The sequence below is a fragment of the Ranitomeya variabilis genome, chromosome 4 (assembly GCF_051348905.1).
Source record: "Ranitomeya variabilis isolate aRanVar5 chromosome 4, aRanVar5.hap1, whole genome shotgun sequence".
In the NCBI taxonomy this organism is placed as follows: Eukaryota; Metazoa; Chordata; class Amphibia; order Anura; family Dendrobatidae; genus Ranitomeya; species Ranitomeya variabilis.
In genome coordinates, this window is record NC_135235.1 from 704,890,731 (window position 1) to 704,914,478 (window position 23,748).

Consider the following 23,748-nt stretch of genomic DNA (forward strand, 5'->3'; position numbering starts at 1 on the left):
GTTTTTCATTAATTTACATATGGTTATGAGCCTATCATGTGTGTGTGATGTAATAAGGAATTGTCCACAACCAGATGTTGTTTTTATGAAAAGTAATTTTTACTTAACTGCCAATTTTTAGGCTGGTTATTGTTTTGTCATAACCTTTTTGGCTAAATAGTTTTGCTGAACCAATTTTTTTTAGGAAAGATAAACATCCAACATCATCAGCATAACAAAGTGCTATGTCAGCACAAACAACCTCAAGATTGTCTAACATAAAAATAAAAAAACAACAAAATGTTTAAAAGAACAAAAAAAACAAAAAAAACAACAAAAAATCACAAGTCTTGGTAGGTAGGTGGTGAAGATATGGATTGCTCAGGGTCCTCATCAGGTGGCCTTTGTAGGCCCAATTGTCCTGTACTCTGTGAGGATGAGGTAGTGGCTGTAGGAACATTATGCATGGTATGCTGCTGGGCTGTTGGCATATTTTTGTAAGGATTTGGAGGTAACCCCTGATGTTGCTGCCCATATGGCCTGGAATCATAACCAAAACCAAAATGGCCATATTGTCCAAACCCAGGTTGGGACCAGCCACCAGCACTGGGTGTGGACAAGTGGGCATATTGGGATGGTTGACGATATCCGGCAATATGGTACTGTGGTTGCCATGGTGGGTTGGTTGTGGGTTGGGGTTGAGGTGTCGGCTGACATGGAGGGGGTGCTTCAGATACCTGTTGAGCATGCATGCCTTGTAATCTCTGAGGCCGCAGGATATTTTGAGGTGACATCTGCCACCGTTCAATAAGCTCCATAAGTTGGTATGGGTTATTTGGGGGGGTGCATGCATCAGTAAGGATCTGAAAGCACCCTCTCACACGAAGCCGCAACTCACGTTCTATGGGCCTTAAATACCGGGCAAGGCTCCTTGTAAAGCCCTCCTCCACATCATCCTCACGAACCCTTGCCAGATAGTTCATCACCCCAGCATCCACGTTTCTCCTGCTTTGGAGGAGCTCTCTCCTGCGGCGAGCACGCTGTGACACGACTGCAGCCTGTGGTGAGCGCTCCAGGGCAACAGTAGGGCTGCTGCTGTTTCCAGGGTCATCCTGGCTAGGTGGTGGTGGTGCTCCTGCTGCAGATGCCAACTGTGGGGCATCTTGCTGTTGTTCTGGCTCTGCTGGAGCTGGCTGGCCAGATGAGGAGGATCCTGGAGGGATGGAGCCTGAGGGAGCAGAAGATGGACCAGCCACCTCTTCGCCTTCACCAACTGGGTTGATGACCAATTCTGAGTCAGACCCTGTCTCCCTGTCAGTGAGGTTGGACTGTGTTCTGTAAAGAAACATTTTTTTGAGTACAAATTTTTATTTTTCACATTTTTTGGGGGGAAACAAAAAAGGGGTTGTGATGTTTGTACTTACGGCCTGAGGGCCATGCTGGGGTTTAAAAAAGTGAGCCGGTCAAAATAAATATATATTTTTTTCTTGAGAGGTGCGCCTGCCCCACTCCTCTCCCGCTGCTGCCTCTCCCTCCTGTATTGGTCGCGGATGCTCCGCCATCTGGTTGTAACATCCCCCACTGAAACAACATTTATTACACACATTGATTAACCCATTATGCAGAGTGGTCACACAAGGTGTAATTGCCTACACATATTTTACTATAGCATAGGAATATGCATTTGGAGAATACATTTATTAGTTAATTTTAAAACATAAGACAATTCTAAAGTAAGGCCACAAGGACAGAGTCCGCTACCCTCTATCCCAGAAAGAACAATTACTGGCCAACAATGTTATTAAGGGACATCTGTTACAAACATTAATGAAAGCTGTCTATCATGTCCAACACCATGTACAGTACGTACTGGTGTGCTTTAAATTAATTTTGGTAATCATTAATAAATTCATGTTTTCAAATTCAAAGTACTAAGGTCCTGATGTTTAACAAGAACATTAAATTTCAAACATGAGTGTACTTACTTATTTGTCGCTGTGCCTCACGTGGCTGCTGCTCATAATGTGGGAAGAGGGACCCACACACACTCCTCCATGCTGCCTCTTTTTGGGCCCTGTTGGCATAGTTGGGATCCCTCTGATCCCAGATAACAGGCCTTTCTTGCACCAATATGATGAGGAGATCAACATTTATGATGTGTGCCATCTTGAAGATCTCACTCCGTGGAGGCGTGCAGCAGACTTCCGGGTTCACTGTCTGGCTTTTCCAGCTAATTAGCATGTCTCACCTGCCTGATTGAGGCCTTTGGACATTTCCGGACATCTGCGAGTGAGTTGCGTATTTCTCGCAAGTCACACGCATGGTCCGTATGCATTCCGTATTTTACGATCCCCCATAGACTTTCATTGGCGTATTATTTGCGCAATACGCTGACAAACGCAGCCTGCTGCGATTTACTACGGCCGTAGAAAGCCGTATAATACGTCGCCGTAATATACGGCTGATAGGAGCAGCCCCATTGAGAATAATTGTGCCGTTTGTTTGGCGAGTTTTACAGACGTATTTTCTGCGCTCTTACGTCCGTAAAACTCGCTAGTGTGACTCCAGCCTAAAACTGAGGACTAAGAACACTATACGTGTTTGAAACGTGTCCAGTTATTCAAGACATTCCTTCCCCCGGTATGCACTGGTTTGTCAAGCAGCTTACTTTTTAAATTTGTCCAAATAAAGACTTTTGATTTTATTTCCTGAGCTGGATACCTTCATTTTCATGCACAAGTACCTGGCGTCAAGCAGAGACGTTTCTGTGCTCTGATCAAATTTCTCATGGGCTGTGAGAATACCATCACAAGGGTGAGCGGAAAAATGTTCTTTTTTCTGTATACGGGTGTATACAGAGTACACAGGGGGGTCTGTGACCGAAGCTGAGGGTATACGGGTGTATACAGTGTACACAGAGGGGTCTGTGACCGAAGCTGGGGGTATACGGGTGTATACAGTGTACACAGAGGGGTCTGTGACCGAAGCTGGGGGTATACGGGTGTATACAGAGTACACAGGGGGGGTCTGTGACCGAAGCTGGGGGTATACGGGTGTATACAGTGTACATAGAGGGGTCTGTGACCGAAGCTGGGGGTATACGGGTGTATACAGTGTACATAGAGGGGTCTGTGACCGAAGCTGGGGGTATATGGTTGGTCATTACACAGGACCCCATACAAACAGGGCTACGCTCAGTACACGACCGGCTCTGCTCCGTACACACATGGCTTAGCTCCGTCCACCTCGTACACACACGGCTCCGCTCCGTCCACCTCGTACCCACAGCTCTGCTTCGTACACCTCGCACTCACGGCTCTGCTCCGTACACCTCATACACACACGGCTCAGCTCCGTACACCTCATACACACACGGCTCCGCTCCGTACACCTAGTACACACACGGCTCTGCTCCGTACACCTAGTACACACACGGCTCTGCTCCGTACACCTCGTACACACACGGCTCCGCTCCGTACACCTCGTACACACGCGGCTCTGCTACATCCACACTGTAAACCCCTCCTGACCCCACACATAAACTTCCCCTCATCCGGCACCATGACAACCAGCACAGCAGAGTCCTGCATACACTGAGGCCCCTGATCATGTGACCCCTGACTCCTCCCCTCCTGTGACCTCATCACAGGTCCTGTGCGCACAGAGCAGCCGTAGAAATCTCAGGCCACGGTGGTCTCCCCCAACTTCTGCTCTTTCTCCTTCTTTTCTTGCAGGGGCCGCAGTGGATTTCATCCTGGATCCATAGAGCCGAGTAGAGGAGCGATGTTCCTTCAGTCTGAGGGGAATTGATGGTGATATTTGTCCAACGTCCACTGTACCGAGTAAATCCCACCAGGACTGTAGCAGGTAAAGACCCCAATATCCACCGGTGTCCCTTCTAATGGGGGAAAATACCAAAGAAAACCGTCATATCCTGAGAAAGAGAAACCCCGTACATGGAGACATTGGCCTCAGATATCTCCGGTCTTGTTCTTACCAACAATCTACTATAAAAGCCTCAAACTTCTGTGTGTGACTCAGAGCTGAGATCTAACGTGATAGAAGATTCCAGTGCGGGGAAGACGGGAAACCTTCATATAGAGGCCGGTGGGGATGGAGTCAGTGACGGACTCTGGACAAATCTGTTTCTAGAGCCGTAGTAGAAGATGAAGATGTCGTCCTCATCATGAAGTAGTTATTTCTCCTGCCCCGTGTTAGGCTTTTTTCACACTTCCGTTTTTACAATCTGCACAGGATCCGTCAAAATATTGAAATGACGGATCCTGTGCAGATTGTAAAAAATGGGTGCACTGGGCTCGTTATTCTGACGGACCCGTTGAGGCTATGTGCACCTGTTGTGTATGCGTCTTCGCAGCGGTTTTCCGCTGCAAAAACGCACGAACAACACAACCCAGGTTAAAAATAATAAAAAAAATAAAAAATCACTATTCGAACCTTCCGGCGTCCTGCGCAGCGTTACTGATGCTCCCGGCAGCTGGTGTTCCCAGTAATGCCTTGCGTGCAATGACCTCTGATGACATCACGGTCTCGCATCGGTAACGCTGCGGGGAACACCGGAAGGTGAGAATATTGCGATTTTTTTTTTTTTTTTTTTTTTTTTTAAATTATTTTTAACATTACCGTATATCTTGTTACTATTGATGCTGCATCAATAATAAAAAGACTGAGAGTGCGAGTGAGAGAGAATTTCCCTGACTGGACATTCTTCCACGCATGCTCAATTTCAACAGACGCCATCCGTCGCTGGGTTCCTGCTTTTGACAGTCAGCGACGGATCCTGCGTCCATAGGCTTCCATTATAGCCAACGACGGGCAGCGCAGGATCCGTCGCTGAGCGATTTTCCAACTTACAAAAAAAGTTCCTCTGTGCGTTGTCCCCGCCCGACGGACAGCAATTTTCCGACGGATGAAACGGATGGCTATCCTTCACAATCCGTCGCTAATACAAGTCTATGAGAAAAAACAGGATCCAGCGGAAAAATTAGCTCGTTCCTGTTTTTTCAAAAATCGACAGATTTTCACGGGAGCTAAAAGACGGAAATGTGAAAGAGGCCTAATGAATATCTCCTGCAGTATTACTAATGCAGATTCCAGGGTCGGTAAATGAGACGAGAATTAGCGTTATGGAAGATGAGTCTATGAGGAACGTATTCAGCTGCCGACTCCGAGGGAGAAACTGCTTGTTGTCTGTGGCCTAAATATATAGGTTTTATTAGTAGATGTAAAGAAGGAAACTAAATACTGTAGAATAATAAATCTCCTCATATGTTTCCCTTATTATCTCCAGTAATTGTATTATTACACAGGATTCTTATGATGTTACATCGGCTCATCTTCTCATTCAGGTCTCTACAATATCGGATCCTCTCAGTGAAGATCTTCTATATAAGAGAATTTTCCTGATTTACCAATCAAGCATGGATATGGACAGAGACAAGATGGCGGAGAGGATATTACACCTCACCCTAGAGATCCTCTTCCGGCTTACTGGAGAGGTGAGAGATTCTGATGACGTCACATTACATCATTCTTATCTATGGGAATAACAGATGGACAGAACTGGAGAGGTGAGGACTCTGGAAATGTCTGTAGTGAGATTTATTAATGTGTTTCTCCATAACCAGGATTACACAGTAGTGAAGAAGACCTCTAGTGAGCGCTGTCAGGACCCTGTGTCTGAGGGACGGGGAAGACCCCTGAGCCCAATCACAGGGCCTCCACCTCACCCCCTGATACATGAGGCCATCAATGACCAGAAGATCCTAGAACTCACCTACAAGATGATTGAGCTGCTGACTGGAGAGGTGACACTGCTGGGAATGCTGGGACATTATACAGTAACACTATGAAGGGATCGGGGGGATGACGGTATCATTGTATGTCAGGTTCCTATAAGGTGTCAGGATGTCGCCGTCTATTTCTCCATGGAGGAGTGGGAGTATTTAGAAGGACACAGAGATCTGTACAAGGACGTCATGATGGAGGTTCCCCAGCCCCTCACATCACCAGGTAATAGACAGGACTAAATGCACACGGCCTATAATTATCTGTATGTGAAGAATGAATTCAGTCCCTGTATGTGTTTTCTCCAGATCTATCCAGTAAGAGGACAACACCAGAGAGATGTCCCAATCCTCTTCTTCCACAGGACTGTAAACAAGAAAATCCCAATGTTCCTCAGGATCATCAGGTAGATGGAGAGAAGGTGACATGAGATCTCCCTTAGGCCAATTTCACACGTCTGTTTATTTTCGGTCCCGGAAAAACCAATACCGGAGATATCCATGTCCGTGTGTGTAATACTTGTGGCACACGTGTGGCAACCGTGTGCTGCCTCAGTACCACACAGATGGCTGCCGGGGAAGAAGCGCTACTGTACGCTCTGTTCCCCGGTGGCGGGTGCTGAAGACGGCTCTCATCGTTCTCCCCTGCTCTGCTTGCGATCGTCAGGAGCAGAAGAGAAAGATGAGTTATATTAAAGTCTGAACGATGACAGCAGGTGGGGGCTTTTGGGACTCTTACTCCCATCATCCGACACTTGCTGCCGCTAATAACAGTGACAGCAAGAGCGGATGATCGGGGTATTCCTCAGCCGCCACTTGCGATATAATGAAATAAATGAATGAAAAACCCGGTGTGGGTTCCCCCCTACTTCCTTGATCCAACCAGGCAAAACTCTCAGCTGTCAGCTTCAGCAAGGTTGGTTATCAAGAATAGAGGGTGTGAAGATCTGAGGTTGTGGGTTATAAAAATCACCTAGGCAGGTTAATGATGCAACTAATTTTTTTATTTCATACATCCATGGTTGTACAACAAATCCAGGTAGATGGCCAACATACAATGTCCTGAGTCCACAAGTTCCCAATCTGAGATCAGTAGTTCCACTGGCCCCATACCAGGCGATGCCCACTGTCTCCCAACTTTTGGTTGGCCCACAGATTTTGTTTCTCCAGCTGCTATAGTGTGCAGTCACAGCCTATGTTCCTCCAGACGATGGCTATCCTGACTGTAGCTCATGGATACCCCTCCAGCCAACAATCTCCAAAGCTCCATAGATCATCCATCCATTCCAGCTTGGATCCTCTTCCATCGAAATCCCTTCAACAACTGCCTGATTCAACCCTATGTCTTTTTCTCCCGCCCCCTTAAACATTTTCCTTTAGCTCACAGAACAAGGCATATTCCATCAGCTGGGACTGTATGTGAGACCTCCCGTGGTGATGGCTCCCCTGAGTACTATTCCCACTGTAACAAAACACTCCGGGATCGCCTTTGCTGGGGTCAAAGGTCACGTGGTTTGTGCATTAAACTCTGAGGCGACAGCAGGTTTCCAGGTAGACTGACCTCAGGTCAGGTTTATTAAAGTGAAAGCAAATACAGAAAACAAATCATAAAAATAAATCCTTGCCTGTCCGGCACTTGCTAAACAAACACGTTCCTATCTAACAACTGGGGGGGCTACTCCCACCCAGCAAACATAACACAGGTCATGAGCACAGCTCTTACTCACATGTGTCTCACACAGTCAGACATTCTGTGTGCCCCAGGCTGACACCTGAAACCTCCAGCTGGTCAGCCTTTATTCCTGCAGTTATTAACCCCTCGGTATCCTGAAGATACTGAGCGGCCTAATTCACATAGGACAAATACCTGGGCGAGATATACCTGCCCCCGACTACCAGGCCGACATGACTCTTACACCACCCACACAATGGGCCTAGGTTTGGGAGTACAATGGGAGTGAGACCTTGATACAAATGAGATTGATAGTCTGTCCTTAGGTTTACATAAACTCTAGCCTGCTCGTCTTCCTCTGCTGACTGCCACTGAATAGAAACATTGATTCCTGAGCATGAACTGACGAGCAAGAAAATCACTAATAAAACACACCAAGCCAATTAACTTTTAAAGTACAATAATATTGATGTAACCGGTGCTCCGTGCTGGAAAAAGTCTTAATGTCTTAGAGTGGTGGTCTCCGCTTTATGTCCATTTGTCCTATAGTCTTTAGTAAGCGGCCATATCCTCACACTGGGGTCCCCACACTATGTTTGTATTTAAATACTTTAATAAATAATAAAAAAAAAAAAAACGGCATGGGGTCCCCCGCATTTTTGGCAACCTACCTCGCTAAAGCTCACAGCTGGAGACTGATATTCTCATGCTGGTAAGGAGCCATTGCTTTAGGCCCCCTCCAGCCTAAAAACAGCAGCCCACAGCTGCCTAGAAAAGGCGCATCTATGCGATGCACCAATTCTGGTGCTTTGCCTGGGTCTTCCCACTTGCCCTGTGGCGGTGGCAATTGGGGTTAATACTTGTGGGGTTGATGTCACCTTTATATTGTCAGGTGACATCAAGCCCATGGCTTAGTAATGGAGAAGTGTCTATAAGACACCTATCCATTACTAATCCTATAGTTATACAGTATGTAAATAAAGACAAGGCCAGAATAAAATCCTTTAATTGAAAAAATGACACCGATTCCTTTATTAATCTCAATTAAACCATAGTTACTGCATCCTCTAATTCCACCGAATCCCTCGATTTGTAATAAAAGTAAAATAAAAAACAACAATATACTATACCTGTCCGTCATTCTGTCCCATGCTTTAATCCATGTCTGGGGGCTAAATAGTTTTCAAGCTGGACGGTGCCAAGATGCGACCGTCCAGGCTGAAAACCACTGGTGAATGAGCTGCTGCGAGCGCAGCCTCAGTGGCTAGCGGTGACATCATCACTAGCATTTTCCCACGTCCTGAGGTCACCGCAGTTCAGCCCGGCCTCGATGATGTCACCACTGGTAAATGATGCTGCGCTCTCAGCTCATTCACCAGTGGTTCTCAGCCTGGACGGTCGCATCTTGGCACCATCCAGGTTGAAAACTAATTATCCCCCAGACATGGATTACGGCGTGGAACAGAATGACAGACAGGTATGGTATATTGTTGTTTTGTTATTTTATTTTTATTACAGGAGATCGAGGGCTTTGGTGGAATTAGGCGAGGTCGTAAGTATAGTTTAATTGAGAATATTAAAGGAGTCATTTTTTTAATTAAAGGACTTTATTCTGGCTGTGTTTTTATTTACCATATAACTATAGGTGTTATAGGTTGTCTTAAAGACACCTCTCCATTACTAAACTGTGGGCTTGATGTCACCTGACAATATAAAGATGAAATCAACCTGTCACGACATTGTATGAAATATCATAACTTTAGTTTCTCTGCCAGCACATATAGGGTGGGCGTTGACCCCCTTCACTCTGTGTTCAGCCTGTCTTGTCAATGAGTGTTCAAGTTTTATTGCTTCTTGCTGGAAATTCCTTAGTCCCAAGCCCCTCATCCCCCTCGCCAAGGTATTTACGACCGGCATCCCTGCAGTAGAAAGTGTCCAGCTATAACTGGTGTGGAAACTTCCAGAATCATGGAAGTCCTTTGTTCTGTGTTTGTAAGATATTAGGCCAACCATTTAAGATAGGAACACGAAAATATATATTCTTAAGTCTGTCGGAGCATCTATCCATCACTCTAAGCATGAGCTTCTAACTCCATCAGGTAAAGAAGTAGGGATTTCTCTGTAAATATACATCCCAAATAGGACATGTTTGATCTCATTAGAATGCCGACGTTAATCCGAGATGAATGCTGGGTGTGTTATGATTATGACATGTTCTTTAGCAAAGTTACGGGCATTAGATATATTTAGGGGACATTTAGTTACACTGAAGAAAGAGGCGGGCGATCTTAACTCAGCCCTTTCTGTGAGGTCACAGGCTGTAGGTTATAAGTTTTTTGGCCAGACTCCAGCAAGAGTCTATCTGCTGGAGCCTATGTGAGCCTGACGTGAAGAGCTGTTCCTACCCAGAGTCCTAAATGCACTGGGACAGATGGAAACTCCACTAGCCTGGTTGCCTGCAATGCTCTGAGAACATGTGAGTGTTATCTTTTCTCATTTAAACCTTTTATGTTATAATTACCTTGTACATATTTGCAATTGTCTCATATTGTAACATCTTTATAGAACTTTTTATAAACACTGCATAAACTTTGTGAGTATAATATTTAATACTAGTTCGTTCTTCATGCTCTAAAACGTACTAAGTCTTCTGAAGGGAATTACGCTACTGGTTTGGGTTAGCTTCGGACCCGTTTAATTGAAGCTGGTGGCGGCACTACTGTGTGCAGACCTTTGGGTGTCACTGTAGCGACTGCGGCGTTGATAATTATTGTTGCTGCCTGAGCGGGAGTAGTTTATCGCGTCGCTGCAGCGTGCCCAATAGCCAGTACATAGCAGGCAGCCTTTCTGGCGACTAATTACCCTAGGCGCAGTACCTAATCTGACCTGACAGTAAGGGGGCACCAGAGAGCTGCAAGTGTTAAGTGGAACTGTAAGCGGGATATACACAAATCCCTGCAGTTCATGGTATATTGAAGAGCAGTGGGATACCTAAAATAAGCCCCTGCTGTAAACTAAGAGGTCACTAGCCTTGTGTGTGTTTTTTCATCACATTGTGGCAGTGGAGGGATAACTAGGATAAGCCCCCCTGCACATGTGATAGCCGTCTGTTGGTCTAAAGTCACCCCAATCCGTGACATATTGGTGGCAGTGGTCAGGAATCCCTGTGGATTTCGTGACAAACTGCTGGCAGCGGCTAGGGGATCGTGACACAACCCCACAAATATTAACCCCTCTTGCCACCGCTACAGGACAAGTGGGAAGAGTCTGGCAAAGCGCCAAAATTGGCGCATCTAATAGATGCACCTTTTCTAGGCAGCTGCAGGCTGCTGTTTTTAGGCTGGGGGGGTCAATATCCATGACCCCATACCAGCCTGAGAATACCAGCCCCCAGCTGTGAGCTTTAGAAAGGCTGGTGGTCAAAAATGGGGGGGGGGGGACCCCACACCATTTTTTTAAATTATTTATTTAAATAATTTTACAAAATAGGGTGGGTACCCCTCTATTCTTGATAGCCAACCTTGCTGAAGCCGACAGCTGAGGGTTGCAGCCCCCAGCTGTGAGGTTTTCGTGGTTGGTTCAACAAAATAGGAGGGAACCCTCACCGGGTTTTTCATTCATTTATTTCGATATATTGCAGGCGGCGGGTGAGGAATACCCCGATCATCCACTCCTGCTGTTATTAGCGAAAGCATGTGTCAGATGATGGAAGGAATAGTCCCCAAAGCCCCCACCTGCTGTCATCGTTTGGACTTTAATATAACTCTCATCATTCTCCTCTTCTCACCGGCAGAGCAGGAGAGAATGATGAGAGCTGTCTTCAGCAACATGTGTTCTCCATGTGCACGTGTGCAGTACGTTTTGCCGTCCATGCTGACAGTAAAAAAACGGACATGTCTACGTGTGGGGCACACGGTCCATGGAAACACACTGACATGGGCACAGACCCATTCATTTGAATGGGTGTACATGTGTACGTGTCTCCGGTACGTGTGAAAACTGTCACCTCACGTACCAGACACACGGACGTGTGAAAGAGGCTTTATGATGTTGTGGTAGTTCTGGACAAATCTGCTTCTAGAGCCGCAGTAGAAGATGAAGATGTCGACCTCATCATGAAGTCGTTATTTCTCCTGTCACGTGTTAGGCTTCTTTCACACTTCCGTTTTTACAATCTGCACAGGATCCGTCAAAATGTTGAAAAGACGGATCCTGTGCATATTGTAAAACATGGGTGCACTGGGCTCGTTATTCTGACGGACCCGTCGAGGCTATGTGCACCTGTTGTGTATGCGTCTTCGCAGCGGTTTTCCGCTGCAAAAACGCACGAACAACACAACCCAGGTTAAACCGATTCTCCCGGCAGCTGGTGTTCCCAGTAATGCCTTGCGTGCAATGACCTTTGATGACATCACGGTCTCGCATCGGTAACGCTGCGGGGAACACCGGAAGGTGAGAATATTGCGATTTTTTTTTTTTTTTATTATTATTTTTAACATTACCGTATATCTTGTTACTATTGATGCTGCATCAATAATAAAAAGACTGAGAGTGCGAGTGAGAGAGAATTTCCCTGACTGGACATTCTTCCACGCATGCTCAATTTCAACAGATGCCATCCGTCGCTGGATTCCTGCTTTTGACAGTCAGCAATGGATCCTGCGTCCACAGGCTTCCATTATAGCCAACGACGGGCAGCGCAGGATCCGTCGCTGAGCGATTTTCCAACTTACAAAAAAAGTTCCTCTGTGCGTTGTCCCCGCCCGACGGACAGCAATTTTCCGACGGATGAAACGGATGGCTATCCTTCACAATCCGTCGCTAATACAAGTCTATGAGAAAAAACAGGATCCAGCGGAAAAATTAGCTCGTTCCTGTTTTTTCAAAAATCGACGGATTTTCACGGGAGCTAAAAGACGGAAATGTGAAAGAGGCCTAATGAATATCTCCTGCAGTATTGTTAATGCCGATTCCAGGGTCGGTAAATGAGACGAGAATTAGCGTTATGGAAGATGAGTCTATGAGGAACGTATTCAGCTGCCGACTCCGAGGAAGAAACTGCTTGTTGTCTGTGGCCTAGATAGTCATAGTTACTCACCGATAACGGCTCTCCCCTGCATCAGTTTTGTTTACAGAGCATCGGAGGTCCTCCAGGTTAGTCACAACAACAAAAAATATACAATTTTATCATATTGCTTAACAAGTAAACACCGTGTCTATATGAAAAGGCACTTCACACAAAATAATGTGCTCACCGCACACGTGATGAGGGGGGGAATAAGCAGGTGCTGTCATGGGCTCTGAGAAACACCGTTATCGGTGAGTAACTATGACTTTCTCAGTCGCCCATGACAGCACACCAGAGAGAATTGCAGAGATATATTGGTTAGGGAGGGACCACAGCCTGCAGAACCCTTCTTCCGAAGGTTAGGTCAGATGAAGAGGCTAGGTCTAAGCGATAGTGTCTGAAAAAGGTTGAAGGTGATGACCAGGTGGCCGCCTTACAGATTTGATCTAATGGTACCTCTGACCTTTCGGCCCAGGAGGTCGCCATAGCCCTTGTAGAGTGGGCCTTCAGTCCCTGTGGAATGGCGTTCCCGGTGGATGAGTAGGCCAAGGCTATTGCCTCTGTTACCCATCGCGCTATAGTGCTCTTAGAAGCTTTGAGTCCTTTCCTAGGCCCCTGGAAGCAGATAAAGAGAGACCCTTCCTTCCTACACTGTTGGGTGGATTTAATATATTGGATTAGACACCTTCTCACATCTAGTGTGTGGAATTTTTCTTCTTTCCTATTTTTAGGGTCTGGACAGAAGGAAGGAATGATTATTCCCTGGGACCTGTGAAATATGGATGCTACTTTGGGTAGATAGGCAGGGTCTGTCTTTAGTACAACCTTATCATCCAGGATTTGTGTAAAGGGAGGGTTTGCGGACAGGGCTTGGAGATCACTTATTCTACGGGCCGATGTTAGGGCTATTAGGAGGGCAGTTTTAAGTGATAGAATCCTAAGAGGTATTGACTCTACAGGCTCAAACGGGGGTTCTGTCAGGGCTGACAAGACTAAGTTCAAGTCCCAAGTTGGTAATTTTTGTACTGTTACAGGTTTAGACCTTGCGGCTGCTCTGATAAACCGTATCACCCAAGGGTTTGCTGCTATATTTTCACAGTACAGTGCTCCTAGGGTTGATATCTGTACTTTTAAGGTACTTATTGAAAGGCCCAGGTCTAACCCCTTTTGTAGAAATTCTAATATTTCAGTCACTGGAACCCCGTCTTGCAACCTGACCCCGGAGGAGGACAAAAATTTTTGCCAAGTTTTACCATATATTTTTGTGGTCACAGGTTTTCTACTTTTCGTTAGTGTAGAGACTAGTTTGTTAGAAAAACCTCTATCCCTCAATAGTATCCCTCAATAGTGACCTCTCAAATTCCACGCTGTTAAGTGGAGATTCTCTGACTGGGGGTGGAACACCGGTCCCTGAGACAGAAGGTCCGGAAGATCCGGAAGGACCCAGGGATCGGTGATCGATAGCATCCTCAGCCAGGAGAACCAGGCCCTTTTGGGCCAGAAGGGGGCTATTAGGAGAAGTCTGGATTTGTCCTGCCTGATTTTCCGCAGAACTGCTGGAATGAGGATGATGGGAGGAAATGCGTACGCAAGAGTTTGTGTCCAGGGAATCGTAAATGCATCTACTGCCTGAGGATTCCCTCTGGGATCTAAGGAGCAAAAGGTTTTCACCTTCCTGTTGTGCATGTTTGCAAAGAGGTCTATTACAGGGATGCCCCATAAGTCTGTGATTTTGTTGAAGATCCCCTGATTCAAGGACCATTCTCCTTGTTTTAGTTGGGTACGACTTAGAAAGTTGGCTTCCTGGTTCTCTACTCCTTTTATATGTAGGGCTGATAGGGATAGGAAATTGTTCTGTACCAGGCTGAAAATTTTGGAGGTAGTTCCAATTAAAGTTTGAGACCTGGTCCCCCCCCTGGTGGTTCAAGTAAGCTACAACTACTTTGTTGTCCGAAAAAATTCGGACATGATGCCCTTGTAATTCTCTTAGGAAAAAAAGTAGTGCATGATTCACCGCTCTCAGCTCTTTTTGGTTTGAGGAAGTCCCGAGTTCCCGACTCGTCCATACCCCCTGAGCGACTTTGTTGTTCAGATGAGCCCCCCACCCTGTGGGACTTGCATCTGTTGTTACTATCTGAGGGCCTTCTATCACCCATGGAATCCCTTTTGATAGATTGGTGGGATTTAACCACCAGGTTAGGGAATGAATAACAGGCGAACTTAGAGTCATGCGACCCTCTAACCGACCCCTTAGTAAACTCTGTTTTTTTAAAATGTCCCACTGGAGGGGTCTCGTGTGGAGCTGCGCCCACTGAACTGCTGGAAGGCAAGCAGAGAGGGACCCCAGTAACGACATCGCCTTCCTCAGAGACATGGATGGTTTTGAACAAGCTTCTGACACTAGATGTAATATCTTTTGTTGTTTCTGAACTGGGAGGCGACATTCTTGGGAACTTGAGTCCAAAGTGAGACCCAAAAATTCCTGAACCCTGGTTGGTTCCAGTTTTGACTTTTGAAGGTTCACCAGCCAGCCTAGTTTTTTCAAAATGTCTATCACTCTTTGACATTGCTGACTGCAGAGTTGGGCCGAGCTGCTTACAATCAAAAAATCGTCCAAATATGGAACGATTAAAATGTCCTCTTCTCTTAGATGTGCCATCATCTCTGCTACCAATTTGGTGAAGATGTGAGGTGCGATTGATATGCCAAAAGGAAGGGCTCTGTATTGGTATTCCCTTATCTGCCCCTTTATGACCACTGCCAGTCTGAGGAATTTTTGAGAATCCTTGTGGATGGGGACGTGATAATACACGTCGCTGAGATCTAGAACTATCATAAAACCGTTCGGAAACAGGTTTTTTATTGTCGACTTTATTGATTCCATTTTGAATCGTTTGTTCTTTACGTAAGTGTTTAATTTCCGTAAGTTTATTATGGTCCGGAAAGACCCGTCTGGTTTGGGAACCAGGAATAATGGGGAGTAGAAACCCTTCTTCCTCTCCAGAGGGGGAACTTCCAGGATGACATTTTTGTCCAATAATTTTAGAATTTCGAGTTCTAGAGCTTCTTGTTGTTGGGTAGAAGACCTCAGTGGAGTTACTACATAGTGTCGGGGGGGTAGGGAAAAAAATTCTATTTGAAGCCCTGCGTTTATCAGATTTAGTATCCAGGGGCTGGTAGTAATTTTTTCCCAGGCCGGGAGGAATTGAGACAACCTCCCTCCCACCCTGGGGGAGACGTCACTTAGGGGGGGGTTTCTTATCTCGTGGGGAACTACCGAAGAGGAAACCTCTTTCTCTTCTTTTCCCATCGTCTCAGCGGTTTTGTTCTCTTGGCGGTCTTTTCCTAAAAAATTTCCTACTCCGAAAGGGCCGCTGATTGAACGTTGGAGTCAGGATGGGGAACCCCTTCTTTTTATCACCTGCTTTTTGCAGGATATCGTCTAGAGTCTCTCCAAAAAGAAACTTGCCCTCACACGGGATAGAACACAGTTTGTATTTAGTTTGTAAATCTCCTGGCCAGCTTTTTAGCCACAGGGTTCTGCGTGCTGCATTTGAGAGGGCTGCAGATTTAGACGTTAACTTAATTGAGTCGGCAGACGAATCAGCTAGAAATGCCGCGACGCCTCTAATCATAGGAATAGAGTCTAACCTTATTTCTGGGAACACCTTATTTCTGGGTACCCCATCCCTCAGCTGTTTCTCTAAGTTGTCAATCCAGATCATAAGGGAGCGTGACGTGCAAGCAGCTGCTATGGCCGGTCTCAAGCATCCTCCTGCCGACTCCCAGGCACCTTTAAGAAAGGTGTCGGCTCTCTTGTCAAGAGGATCTTTTAGGGTTCCCATATCTTCAAATGGTAACGCGTATCTTTTTGAGGCTTTAGCTACCGCCACTTCGAGTTTGGGAGCCTTATCCCATGAAGTGGAAGCTTCCTCTTCAAAGGGATATTTTCTTTTAATAGAGGGAACTGATGCATTTTTCCTCTCTGGTTTTTCCCACTCTTTTTTGATTAATGTTTGTATATTTTCATTTAGGGGAAAAACTTTCCGCTTTTTTTGGCATAGTCCTCCGAACATAACATCCTGAACTGTTTTGTCAGGACGAGGGTCCAATACCCCCATTGTCGACCCCACCGCTTTAACAAGGCCGTCAACCTCATCTAAGGGAAAACAATGACGACCTCCCCTTTCGTCATCTGAAGAAGAGAAAGAGGAGTCCTGTGTATCTGAGTTTACAATATCAGAGCTGGAGGAATCAGAATTCCTATAAGGATTAGGTTTTTCCCTACTGACTTTCCTTTCTCCTTTAAGGGTTTTAAACACAGATTCCACCTCTGTTTTAATTACGGACCGTAACTCAGAGGCAAAGTTTGGAGTCTCCTCGCAGAGGACTTGACCAATACACGAATCACATAACTTTTTATCCCAAGATTGCGGTAATTCTTTATCGCACAATGGGCAGGTTCTGTGCTTTGTTTTTGCCGTTCTCTTCCTTGCCTAGGATAAAGGAGAAGAGGCACCCCAATTACAAAAAAATGAGCTTTCACGAAGATCACTCACCAATCAGACGCAGCCACAGGTACCGGTTCTGGAGGAGGGGTAGGATCTTGAAGAGAGAGATCCGTAGATGGTAGCTGATTCACCACGCTGGAATTCTTGCTACGTTGCGTGGAATGACTACCAGACCGAGAACTCCGGGTGCCAGCAGAGGTTCGCTTTTTTTGCGCGTCCGGTTTCGGTCGTTGATGGTGGCGCTGCTGCTGCGGCGGTGGCGGCGGCGGCTGGAGCTGCTGATCGCTGTCTTCCATGGCTTTATTACCTTGGGACGGCATGCAGCAAGGAGTCTCCATGTGCACCATCTTTTAAGCAGAGCGCTCATTATTAGCCCCTCCTCTGTGGCTGCATCGATGAGGAAGCGTTCATTTATTTATTTTTTGCCGAAAATGCTACTGCGCATGCGCGCGCAATCAGGGACCCGGAAATGAAGTAATCCGGTTTCGGGGCAGCGCCATCTTGGTACACCTTGGTTACAGCGCTGTCCCTGAACCGGAAGCCGTCCTATCACCTCTGGTGCGGCGCCATCTTGGAACGCTGGCATCCTGAGTGTGGCCGAATGCCGGGAGCCCCAACACCTATCCGGAGTGGCGGCTGCGCTTCCCCCCGCTCACGCTGAAGACCCTTCGGTCGTAGCCGTGGCGGCTTCGGACACCGCACCAGCCGTGGCAGGGGCCTCCCCGCTGCCAGGACTCGGACTGGCCGGTTCCGGATTCTCAGGCTTTCTTCACGGTTCCAGTTCTTCTCAGGTACCGTCCAGAAGGTTCCCTGTCAGGGACAGGAAACCAAACTGATGCAGGGGAGAGGTACCGCCCTTTTATCCTGTAGGTTTCCTGTCCCTGAAGGGAGGATCCCCTCTCTCTGGTGTGCTGTCATGGGCGACTGAGAAATATAGGTTTTATTAGTAGATGGAAAGAAGAAAACTAAACACTGTAGAATAATAAATCTCCTCATATGTTTCCCTTATTATCTCCAGTAATTGTATTATTACACGGGATCCCTTATGTTACATCGGCTCATCTTCTTATCATTCAGGTCTCTACAATATCGGATCCTCTCAGTGAAAATCTTCTATATAAGAGAATTTTCCTGATTTACCCATCAAGGATGGATATGGACAGAGACAAGATGGTGGAGAGGATATTACACCTCACCCTAGAGATCCTCTTCCAGCTTACTGGAGAGGTGAGAGATTCTGATGACGTCACATTACATCATTCTTATCTATGGGAATAACAGATGGACAGAACTGGAGAGGTGAGGACTCTGGAAATGTCTGTAGTGAGATTTATTAATGTGTCTCTCCATAACCAGGATTACACAGTAGTGAAGAAGACCTCTAGTGAGCGCTGTCAGGACCCTGTGTCTGAGGGACGGGGAAGACCCCTGAGCCCAATCACTGGACCTCCACCTCACCCCCTGATACATGAGGACATCAATGACCAGAAGATCCTAGAACTCCCCTACAAGATGATTGAGCTGCTGACTGGAGAGGTGACACTGCTGGGAATGCTGGGACATTATACAGTAACACTATGAAGGGATCGGGGAGATGACGGTATCATTGTATGTGTCAGGTTCCTATAAGGTGTCAGGATGTCGCCGTCTATTTCTCCATTGAGGAGTGGGAGTATTTAGGACACAAAGATCTGTACAAGGACGTCATAATGGAGGTTCCCCAGCCCCTCACATCATCAGGTAATAGACAGGACTAAATGCACATGGCCTATAATTATCTGTATGTAAATAATGAATTCAGTCCCTGTATGTGTTTTCTCCAGATCTATCCAGTAAGAGGACAACACCAGAGAGATGTCCCCGTCCTCTTCTTCCACAGGACTGTAACCTAGAAGATCCCAATGTTCCTCAGGATCATCAGGTAGATGGAGAGAAGGTGTCATGAGATCTCCCTTAGGCCAATTTCACACGTCTGTTTATTTTCGGTCCCGGAAAAACCAATACCGGAGATATCCATGTCCGTGTGTGTAATACTTGCGGCACACGTGTGGCAACCGTGTGCTGCCTCAGTACCACACAGATGGCTGCCGGGGAAGAAGCGCTACTGTACGCTCTGTTCCCCGGTGGCGGGTGCTGAAGACGGCTCTCATCACTCTCCCCTGCTCTGCTTGCGATCGTCAGGAGCAGAAGAGAAAGATGAGTTATATTAAAGTCTGAACAATGACAGCAGGTGGGGGCTTTTGGGACTCTTACTCCCATCATCCGACACTTGCTGCCGCTAATAACAGTGACAGCAAGAGCGGATGATCGGGGTATTCCTCAGCCGCCACTTGCGATATAATGAAATAAATGAATGAAAAACCCGGTGTGGGTTCCCCCCTACTTCCTTGATCCAACCAGGCAAAACTCTCAGCTGTCAGCTTCAGCAAGGTTGGTTATCAAGAATAGAGGGTGTGAAGATCTGAGGTTGTGGGTTATAAAAATCACCTAGGCAGGTTAATGATGCAACTAATTTTTTTATTTCATACATCCATGGTTGTACAACAAATCCAGGTAGATGGCCAACATACAATGTCCTGAGTCCACAAGTTCCCAATCTGAGATCAGTAGTTCCACTGGCCCCATACCAGGTGATACCCCCTGTCTCCCCATTTTTGGTTGGCCCACAGATTTTGTATCTCCAGCTGCTATAGTGTGCAGTCACAGCCTATGTTCCTCCAGACGATGGCTATCCTGACCGTAGCTCATGGATACCCCTCCAGCCAACAATCTCCAAAGCTCCATAGATCATCCATCCATTCCTGGTTGGATCCTCTTCTATAAAAATCCCTCCAACAACTGCCTGATTCAACCCTATGTCTTTTTCTCCCGCCCCCTTAAACATTTTCCTTTAGCTCACAGAACAAGGCATATTCCATCAGCTGGGACTGTATGTGAGACCTCCCGTGGTGATGGCTCCCCTGAGTACTATTCCCACCCACACAATGGGCCTAGGTTTGGGAGTACAATGGGAGTGAGACCTTGATACAAATGAGATTGATAGTCTGTCCTTAGGTTTACATAAACTCTGCCTGCTCGTCTTCCTCTGCTGACTGCCACTGAATAGAAACATTGATTCCTGAGCATGAACTGACGAGCAAGAAAATCACTAATAAAACACACCAAGCAAATTAACTTTTAAAGTACAATAATATTGATGTAACCGGTGCTCCGTGCTGGAAAAAGTCTTAATGTCTTGGAGTGGTGGTCTCCGCTTTATGTCCATTTGTCCTATAGTCTTTAGTAAGCGGCCATATCCTCACACTGGGGTCCCCACACTATGTTTGTATTTAAATACTTTAATAAATAATAATAAAAAAAAAACGGCATGGGGTCCCCCGCATTTTTGGCAACCTACCTCGCTAAAGCTCACAGCTGGAGACTGATATTCTCATGCTGGTAAGGAGCCATTGCTTTAGGCCCCCTCCAGTTTAAAAACAGCAGCTCACAGCTGCCTAGAAAAGGCGCATCTATGCGATGCGCCAATTCTGGTGCTTTGCCTGGGTCTTCCCACTTGCCCTGTGGCGGTGGCAATTGGGGTTAATACTTGTGGGGTTGATGTCACCTTTATATTGTCAGGTGACATCAAGCCCATGGCTTAGTAATGGAGAAGTGTCTATAAGACACCTATCCATTACTAATCCTATAGTTATACAGTATGTAAATAAAGAAACGGCCAGAATAAAATCCTTTAATTGAAAAAATGACACAGATTCCTATATTAATCTCAATTAAACCATACTTACTGCATTGTCTAATTCCACCGAATCCCTCGATTTGTAATAAAAGTAAAATAAAAAACAACAATATACTATACCTGTCCGTCATTCTGTCCCATGCTTTAATCCATGTCTGGGGGCTAAATAGTTTTCAAGCTGGACGGTGCCAAGATGCGACCGTCCAGGCTGAAAACCACTGGTGAATGAGCTGCTGCGAGCGCAGCCTCAGTGGCTAGCGGTGACATCATCACTAGCATTTTCCCACGTCCTGAGGTCACCGCAGTTCAGCCCGGCCTCGATGATGTCACCACTGGTAAATGATGCTGCGCTCTCATCAGCTCATTCACCAGTGGTTCTCAGCCTGGACGGTCGCATCTTGGCACCATCCAGGTTGAAAACTAATTATCCCCCAGACATGGATTACAGAATGACAGACAGGTATGGTATATTGTTGTTTTGTTATTTTATTTTTATTACAGGAGATCGAGGGCTTTGGTGGAATTAGGCGAGGTCGTAAGTATAGTTTAATTGAGAATATTAAAGGAGTCATTTTTTTAATTAAAGGACTTTATTCTGGCTGTGTTTTTATTTACCATATAACTATAGGTGTTATAGGTTGTCTTAAAGACACCTCTCCATTACTAAACTGTGGGCTTGATGTCACCTGACAATATAAAGATGAAATCAACCTGTCACGACATTGTATGAAATATCATAAGTTTAGTTTCTCTGCCAGCACACATAGGGTGGGCGTTGACCACCCTTCACTCTGTGTTCAGCCTGTCTTGTCAATGAGTGTACAAGTTTTATTGCTTCTTGCTGGAAATTCCTTAGTCCCAAGCCCCTCATCCCCCTCGCCAAGGTATTTACGACCGGCATCCCTGCAGTAGAAAGTGTCCAGCTATAACTGGTGTGGAAACTTCCAGAATCATGGAAGTCCTTTGTTCTGTGTTTGTAAGATATTAGGCCAACCATTTAAGATAGGAACACGAAAATATATATTCTTAAAGTCTGTCGGAGCATCTATCCATCACTCTAAGCATGAGCTTCTAACTCCATCAGGTAAAGAAGTAGGGATTTCTCTGTAAATAAACATCCCAAATAGGACATATTTGATCTCATTAGAATGCCGACGTTAATCCGAGATGAATGCTGGGTGTGTTATGATTATGACATGTTCTGTAGCGAAGATACGGGCATTAGATATATTTAGGGGACATTTAGTTACACTGAAGAAAGAGGCGGGCGATCTTAACTCAGCCTTTTCTGTGAGGTCACAGGCTGTAGGTTATACGTTTTTTGGCCAGACTCCAGCAAGAGTCTATCTGCTGGAGCCTATGTGAGCCTGACGTGAAGAGCTGTTCCTACCCAGAGTCCTAAATGCACTGGGACAGATGGAAACTCCACTAGCCTGGTTGCCTGCAATGCTCTGAGAACATGTGAGTGTTATCTTTTCTCATTTAAACCTTTTATGTTATAATTACCTTGTACATATTTGCAATTGTCTCATATTGTAACATCTTTATAGAACTTTTTATAAACACTGCATAAACTTTGTGAGTATAATATTTAATACTAGTTCGTTCTTCATGCTCTAAAACGTACTAAGTCTTCTGAAGGGAATTACGCTACTGGTTTGGGTTGGCTTCGGACCCGTTTAATTGAAGCTGGTGGCGGCACTACTGTGTGCAGACCTTTGGGTGTCACTGTAGCGACTGCGGCGTTGATAATTATTGTTGCTGCCTGAGCGGGAGTAGTTTATCGCGTCGCTGCAGCGTGCCCAATAGCCAGTACATAGCAGGCAGCCTTTCTGGCGACTAATTACCCTAGGCACAGTACCTAATCTGACCTGACAGTAAGGGGGCGCCAGAGAGCTGCAAGTGTTAAGTGGAACTGTAAGCGGGATATACACAAATCCCTGCAGTTCATGGTATATTGAAGAGCAGTGGGATACCTAAAATAAGCCCCTGCTGTAAACTAAGAGGTCACTAGCCTTGTGTGTGTTTTTTCATCACATTGTGGCAGTGGAGGGATAACTAGGATAAGCCCCCCTGCACATGTGATAGCCGTCTGTTGGTCTAAAGTCACCCCAATCTGTGACATATTGGTGGCAGTGGTCAGGAATCCCTGTGGATTTCGTGACAAACTGCTGGCAGCGGCTAGGGGATCGTGACACAACCCCACAAATATTAACCCCTCTTGCCACCGCTACAGGACAAGTGGGAAGAGTCTGGCAAAGCGCCAAAATTGGCGCATCTAATAGATGCACCTTTTCTAGGCAGCTGCAGGCTGCTGTTTTTAGGGTGGGGGTCAATATCCATGACCCCATACCAGCCTGAGAATACCAGCCCCTAGCTGTGAGCTTTAGCAAGGCTGGTTGTCAAAAATGGGGGGGACCTCACACCATTTTTTAAGTTATTTATTACCCCTCTATTCTTGATAGTCAATCTTAAGGTACCTTCACACGAAGCGACGCTGCAGCGATAGTGACAACGATGCCGATCGCTGCAGCGTCGCTGTTTGATCGCTGGAGAGCTGTCACACAGACCGCTCTCCAGCGACCAACGATGCCGAGGTCCCCGGGTAACCAGGGTAAACATCGGGTTGCTAAGCGCAGGGCCGCGCTTAGTAACCCGATGTTTACCCTGGTTACCAGCGTAAAAGTAAAAAAAACAAACAGTACATACTCACCTGCGCGTCCCCTGCCGTCTGCTTCCTGACACTGACTGAGCTCCGGCCCTAACAGCACAGCGGTGACGTCACCGCTCTGCTTTCACTTTCACTTTAGGGCCGGCGCTCAGTCAGTGTCAGGAAGCAGACGCTGGGGGACGCGCAGGTGAGCATGTACTGTTTGTTTTTTTTACTTTTACGCTGGTAACCAGGATAAACATCGGGTTACTAAGCGTGGCCCTGCGCTTGGTAACCCGATGTTTACCCTGATTACCAGTGTAAAACA

General features: G+C 46.2%; 2 protein-coding genes across 3 annotated transcripts in view; one reads left to right on the forward strand and one right to left on the reverse strand.

Annotated features, from left to right (window-relative positions):
- Positions 1-23,748, reverse strand: part of LOC143766477 (uncharacterized) — a 511,034-nt gene that overhangs the window by 79,059 nt on the left and 408,227 nt on the right. The window lies entirely within an intron of this gene.
- LOC143766474 (uncharacterized) overlaps positions 3,546-23,748 on the forward strand; it is a 53,787-nt gene continuing 33,584 nt past the window's right edge. The window contains exons 1-5 of one of the 2 annotated variants that reach the window (XM_077254189.1): positions 3,546-3,791; positions 5,346-5,495; positions 5,625-5,804; positions 5,886-6,009; positions 18,858-18,955. In XM_077254189.1, coding sequence (XP_077110304.1) covers positions 3,789-3,791; positions 5,346-5,495; positions 5,625-5,804; positions 5,886-6,009; positions 18,858-18,955 — 555 coding nt within the window. In that variant the 5' untranslated portion in view covers positions 3,546-3,788. Of the gene's footprint in view, positions 3,792-5,345; positions 5,496-5,624; positions 5,805-5,885; positions 6,010-18,111; positions 18,262-18,390; positions 18,571-18,653; positions 18,775-18,857; positions 18,956-23,748 lie in introns of both variants that reach the window. The other variant, XM_077254190.1, reaches the window with a different exon arrangement.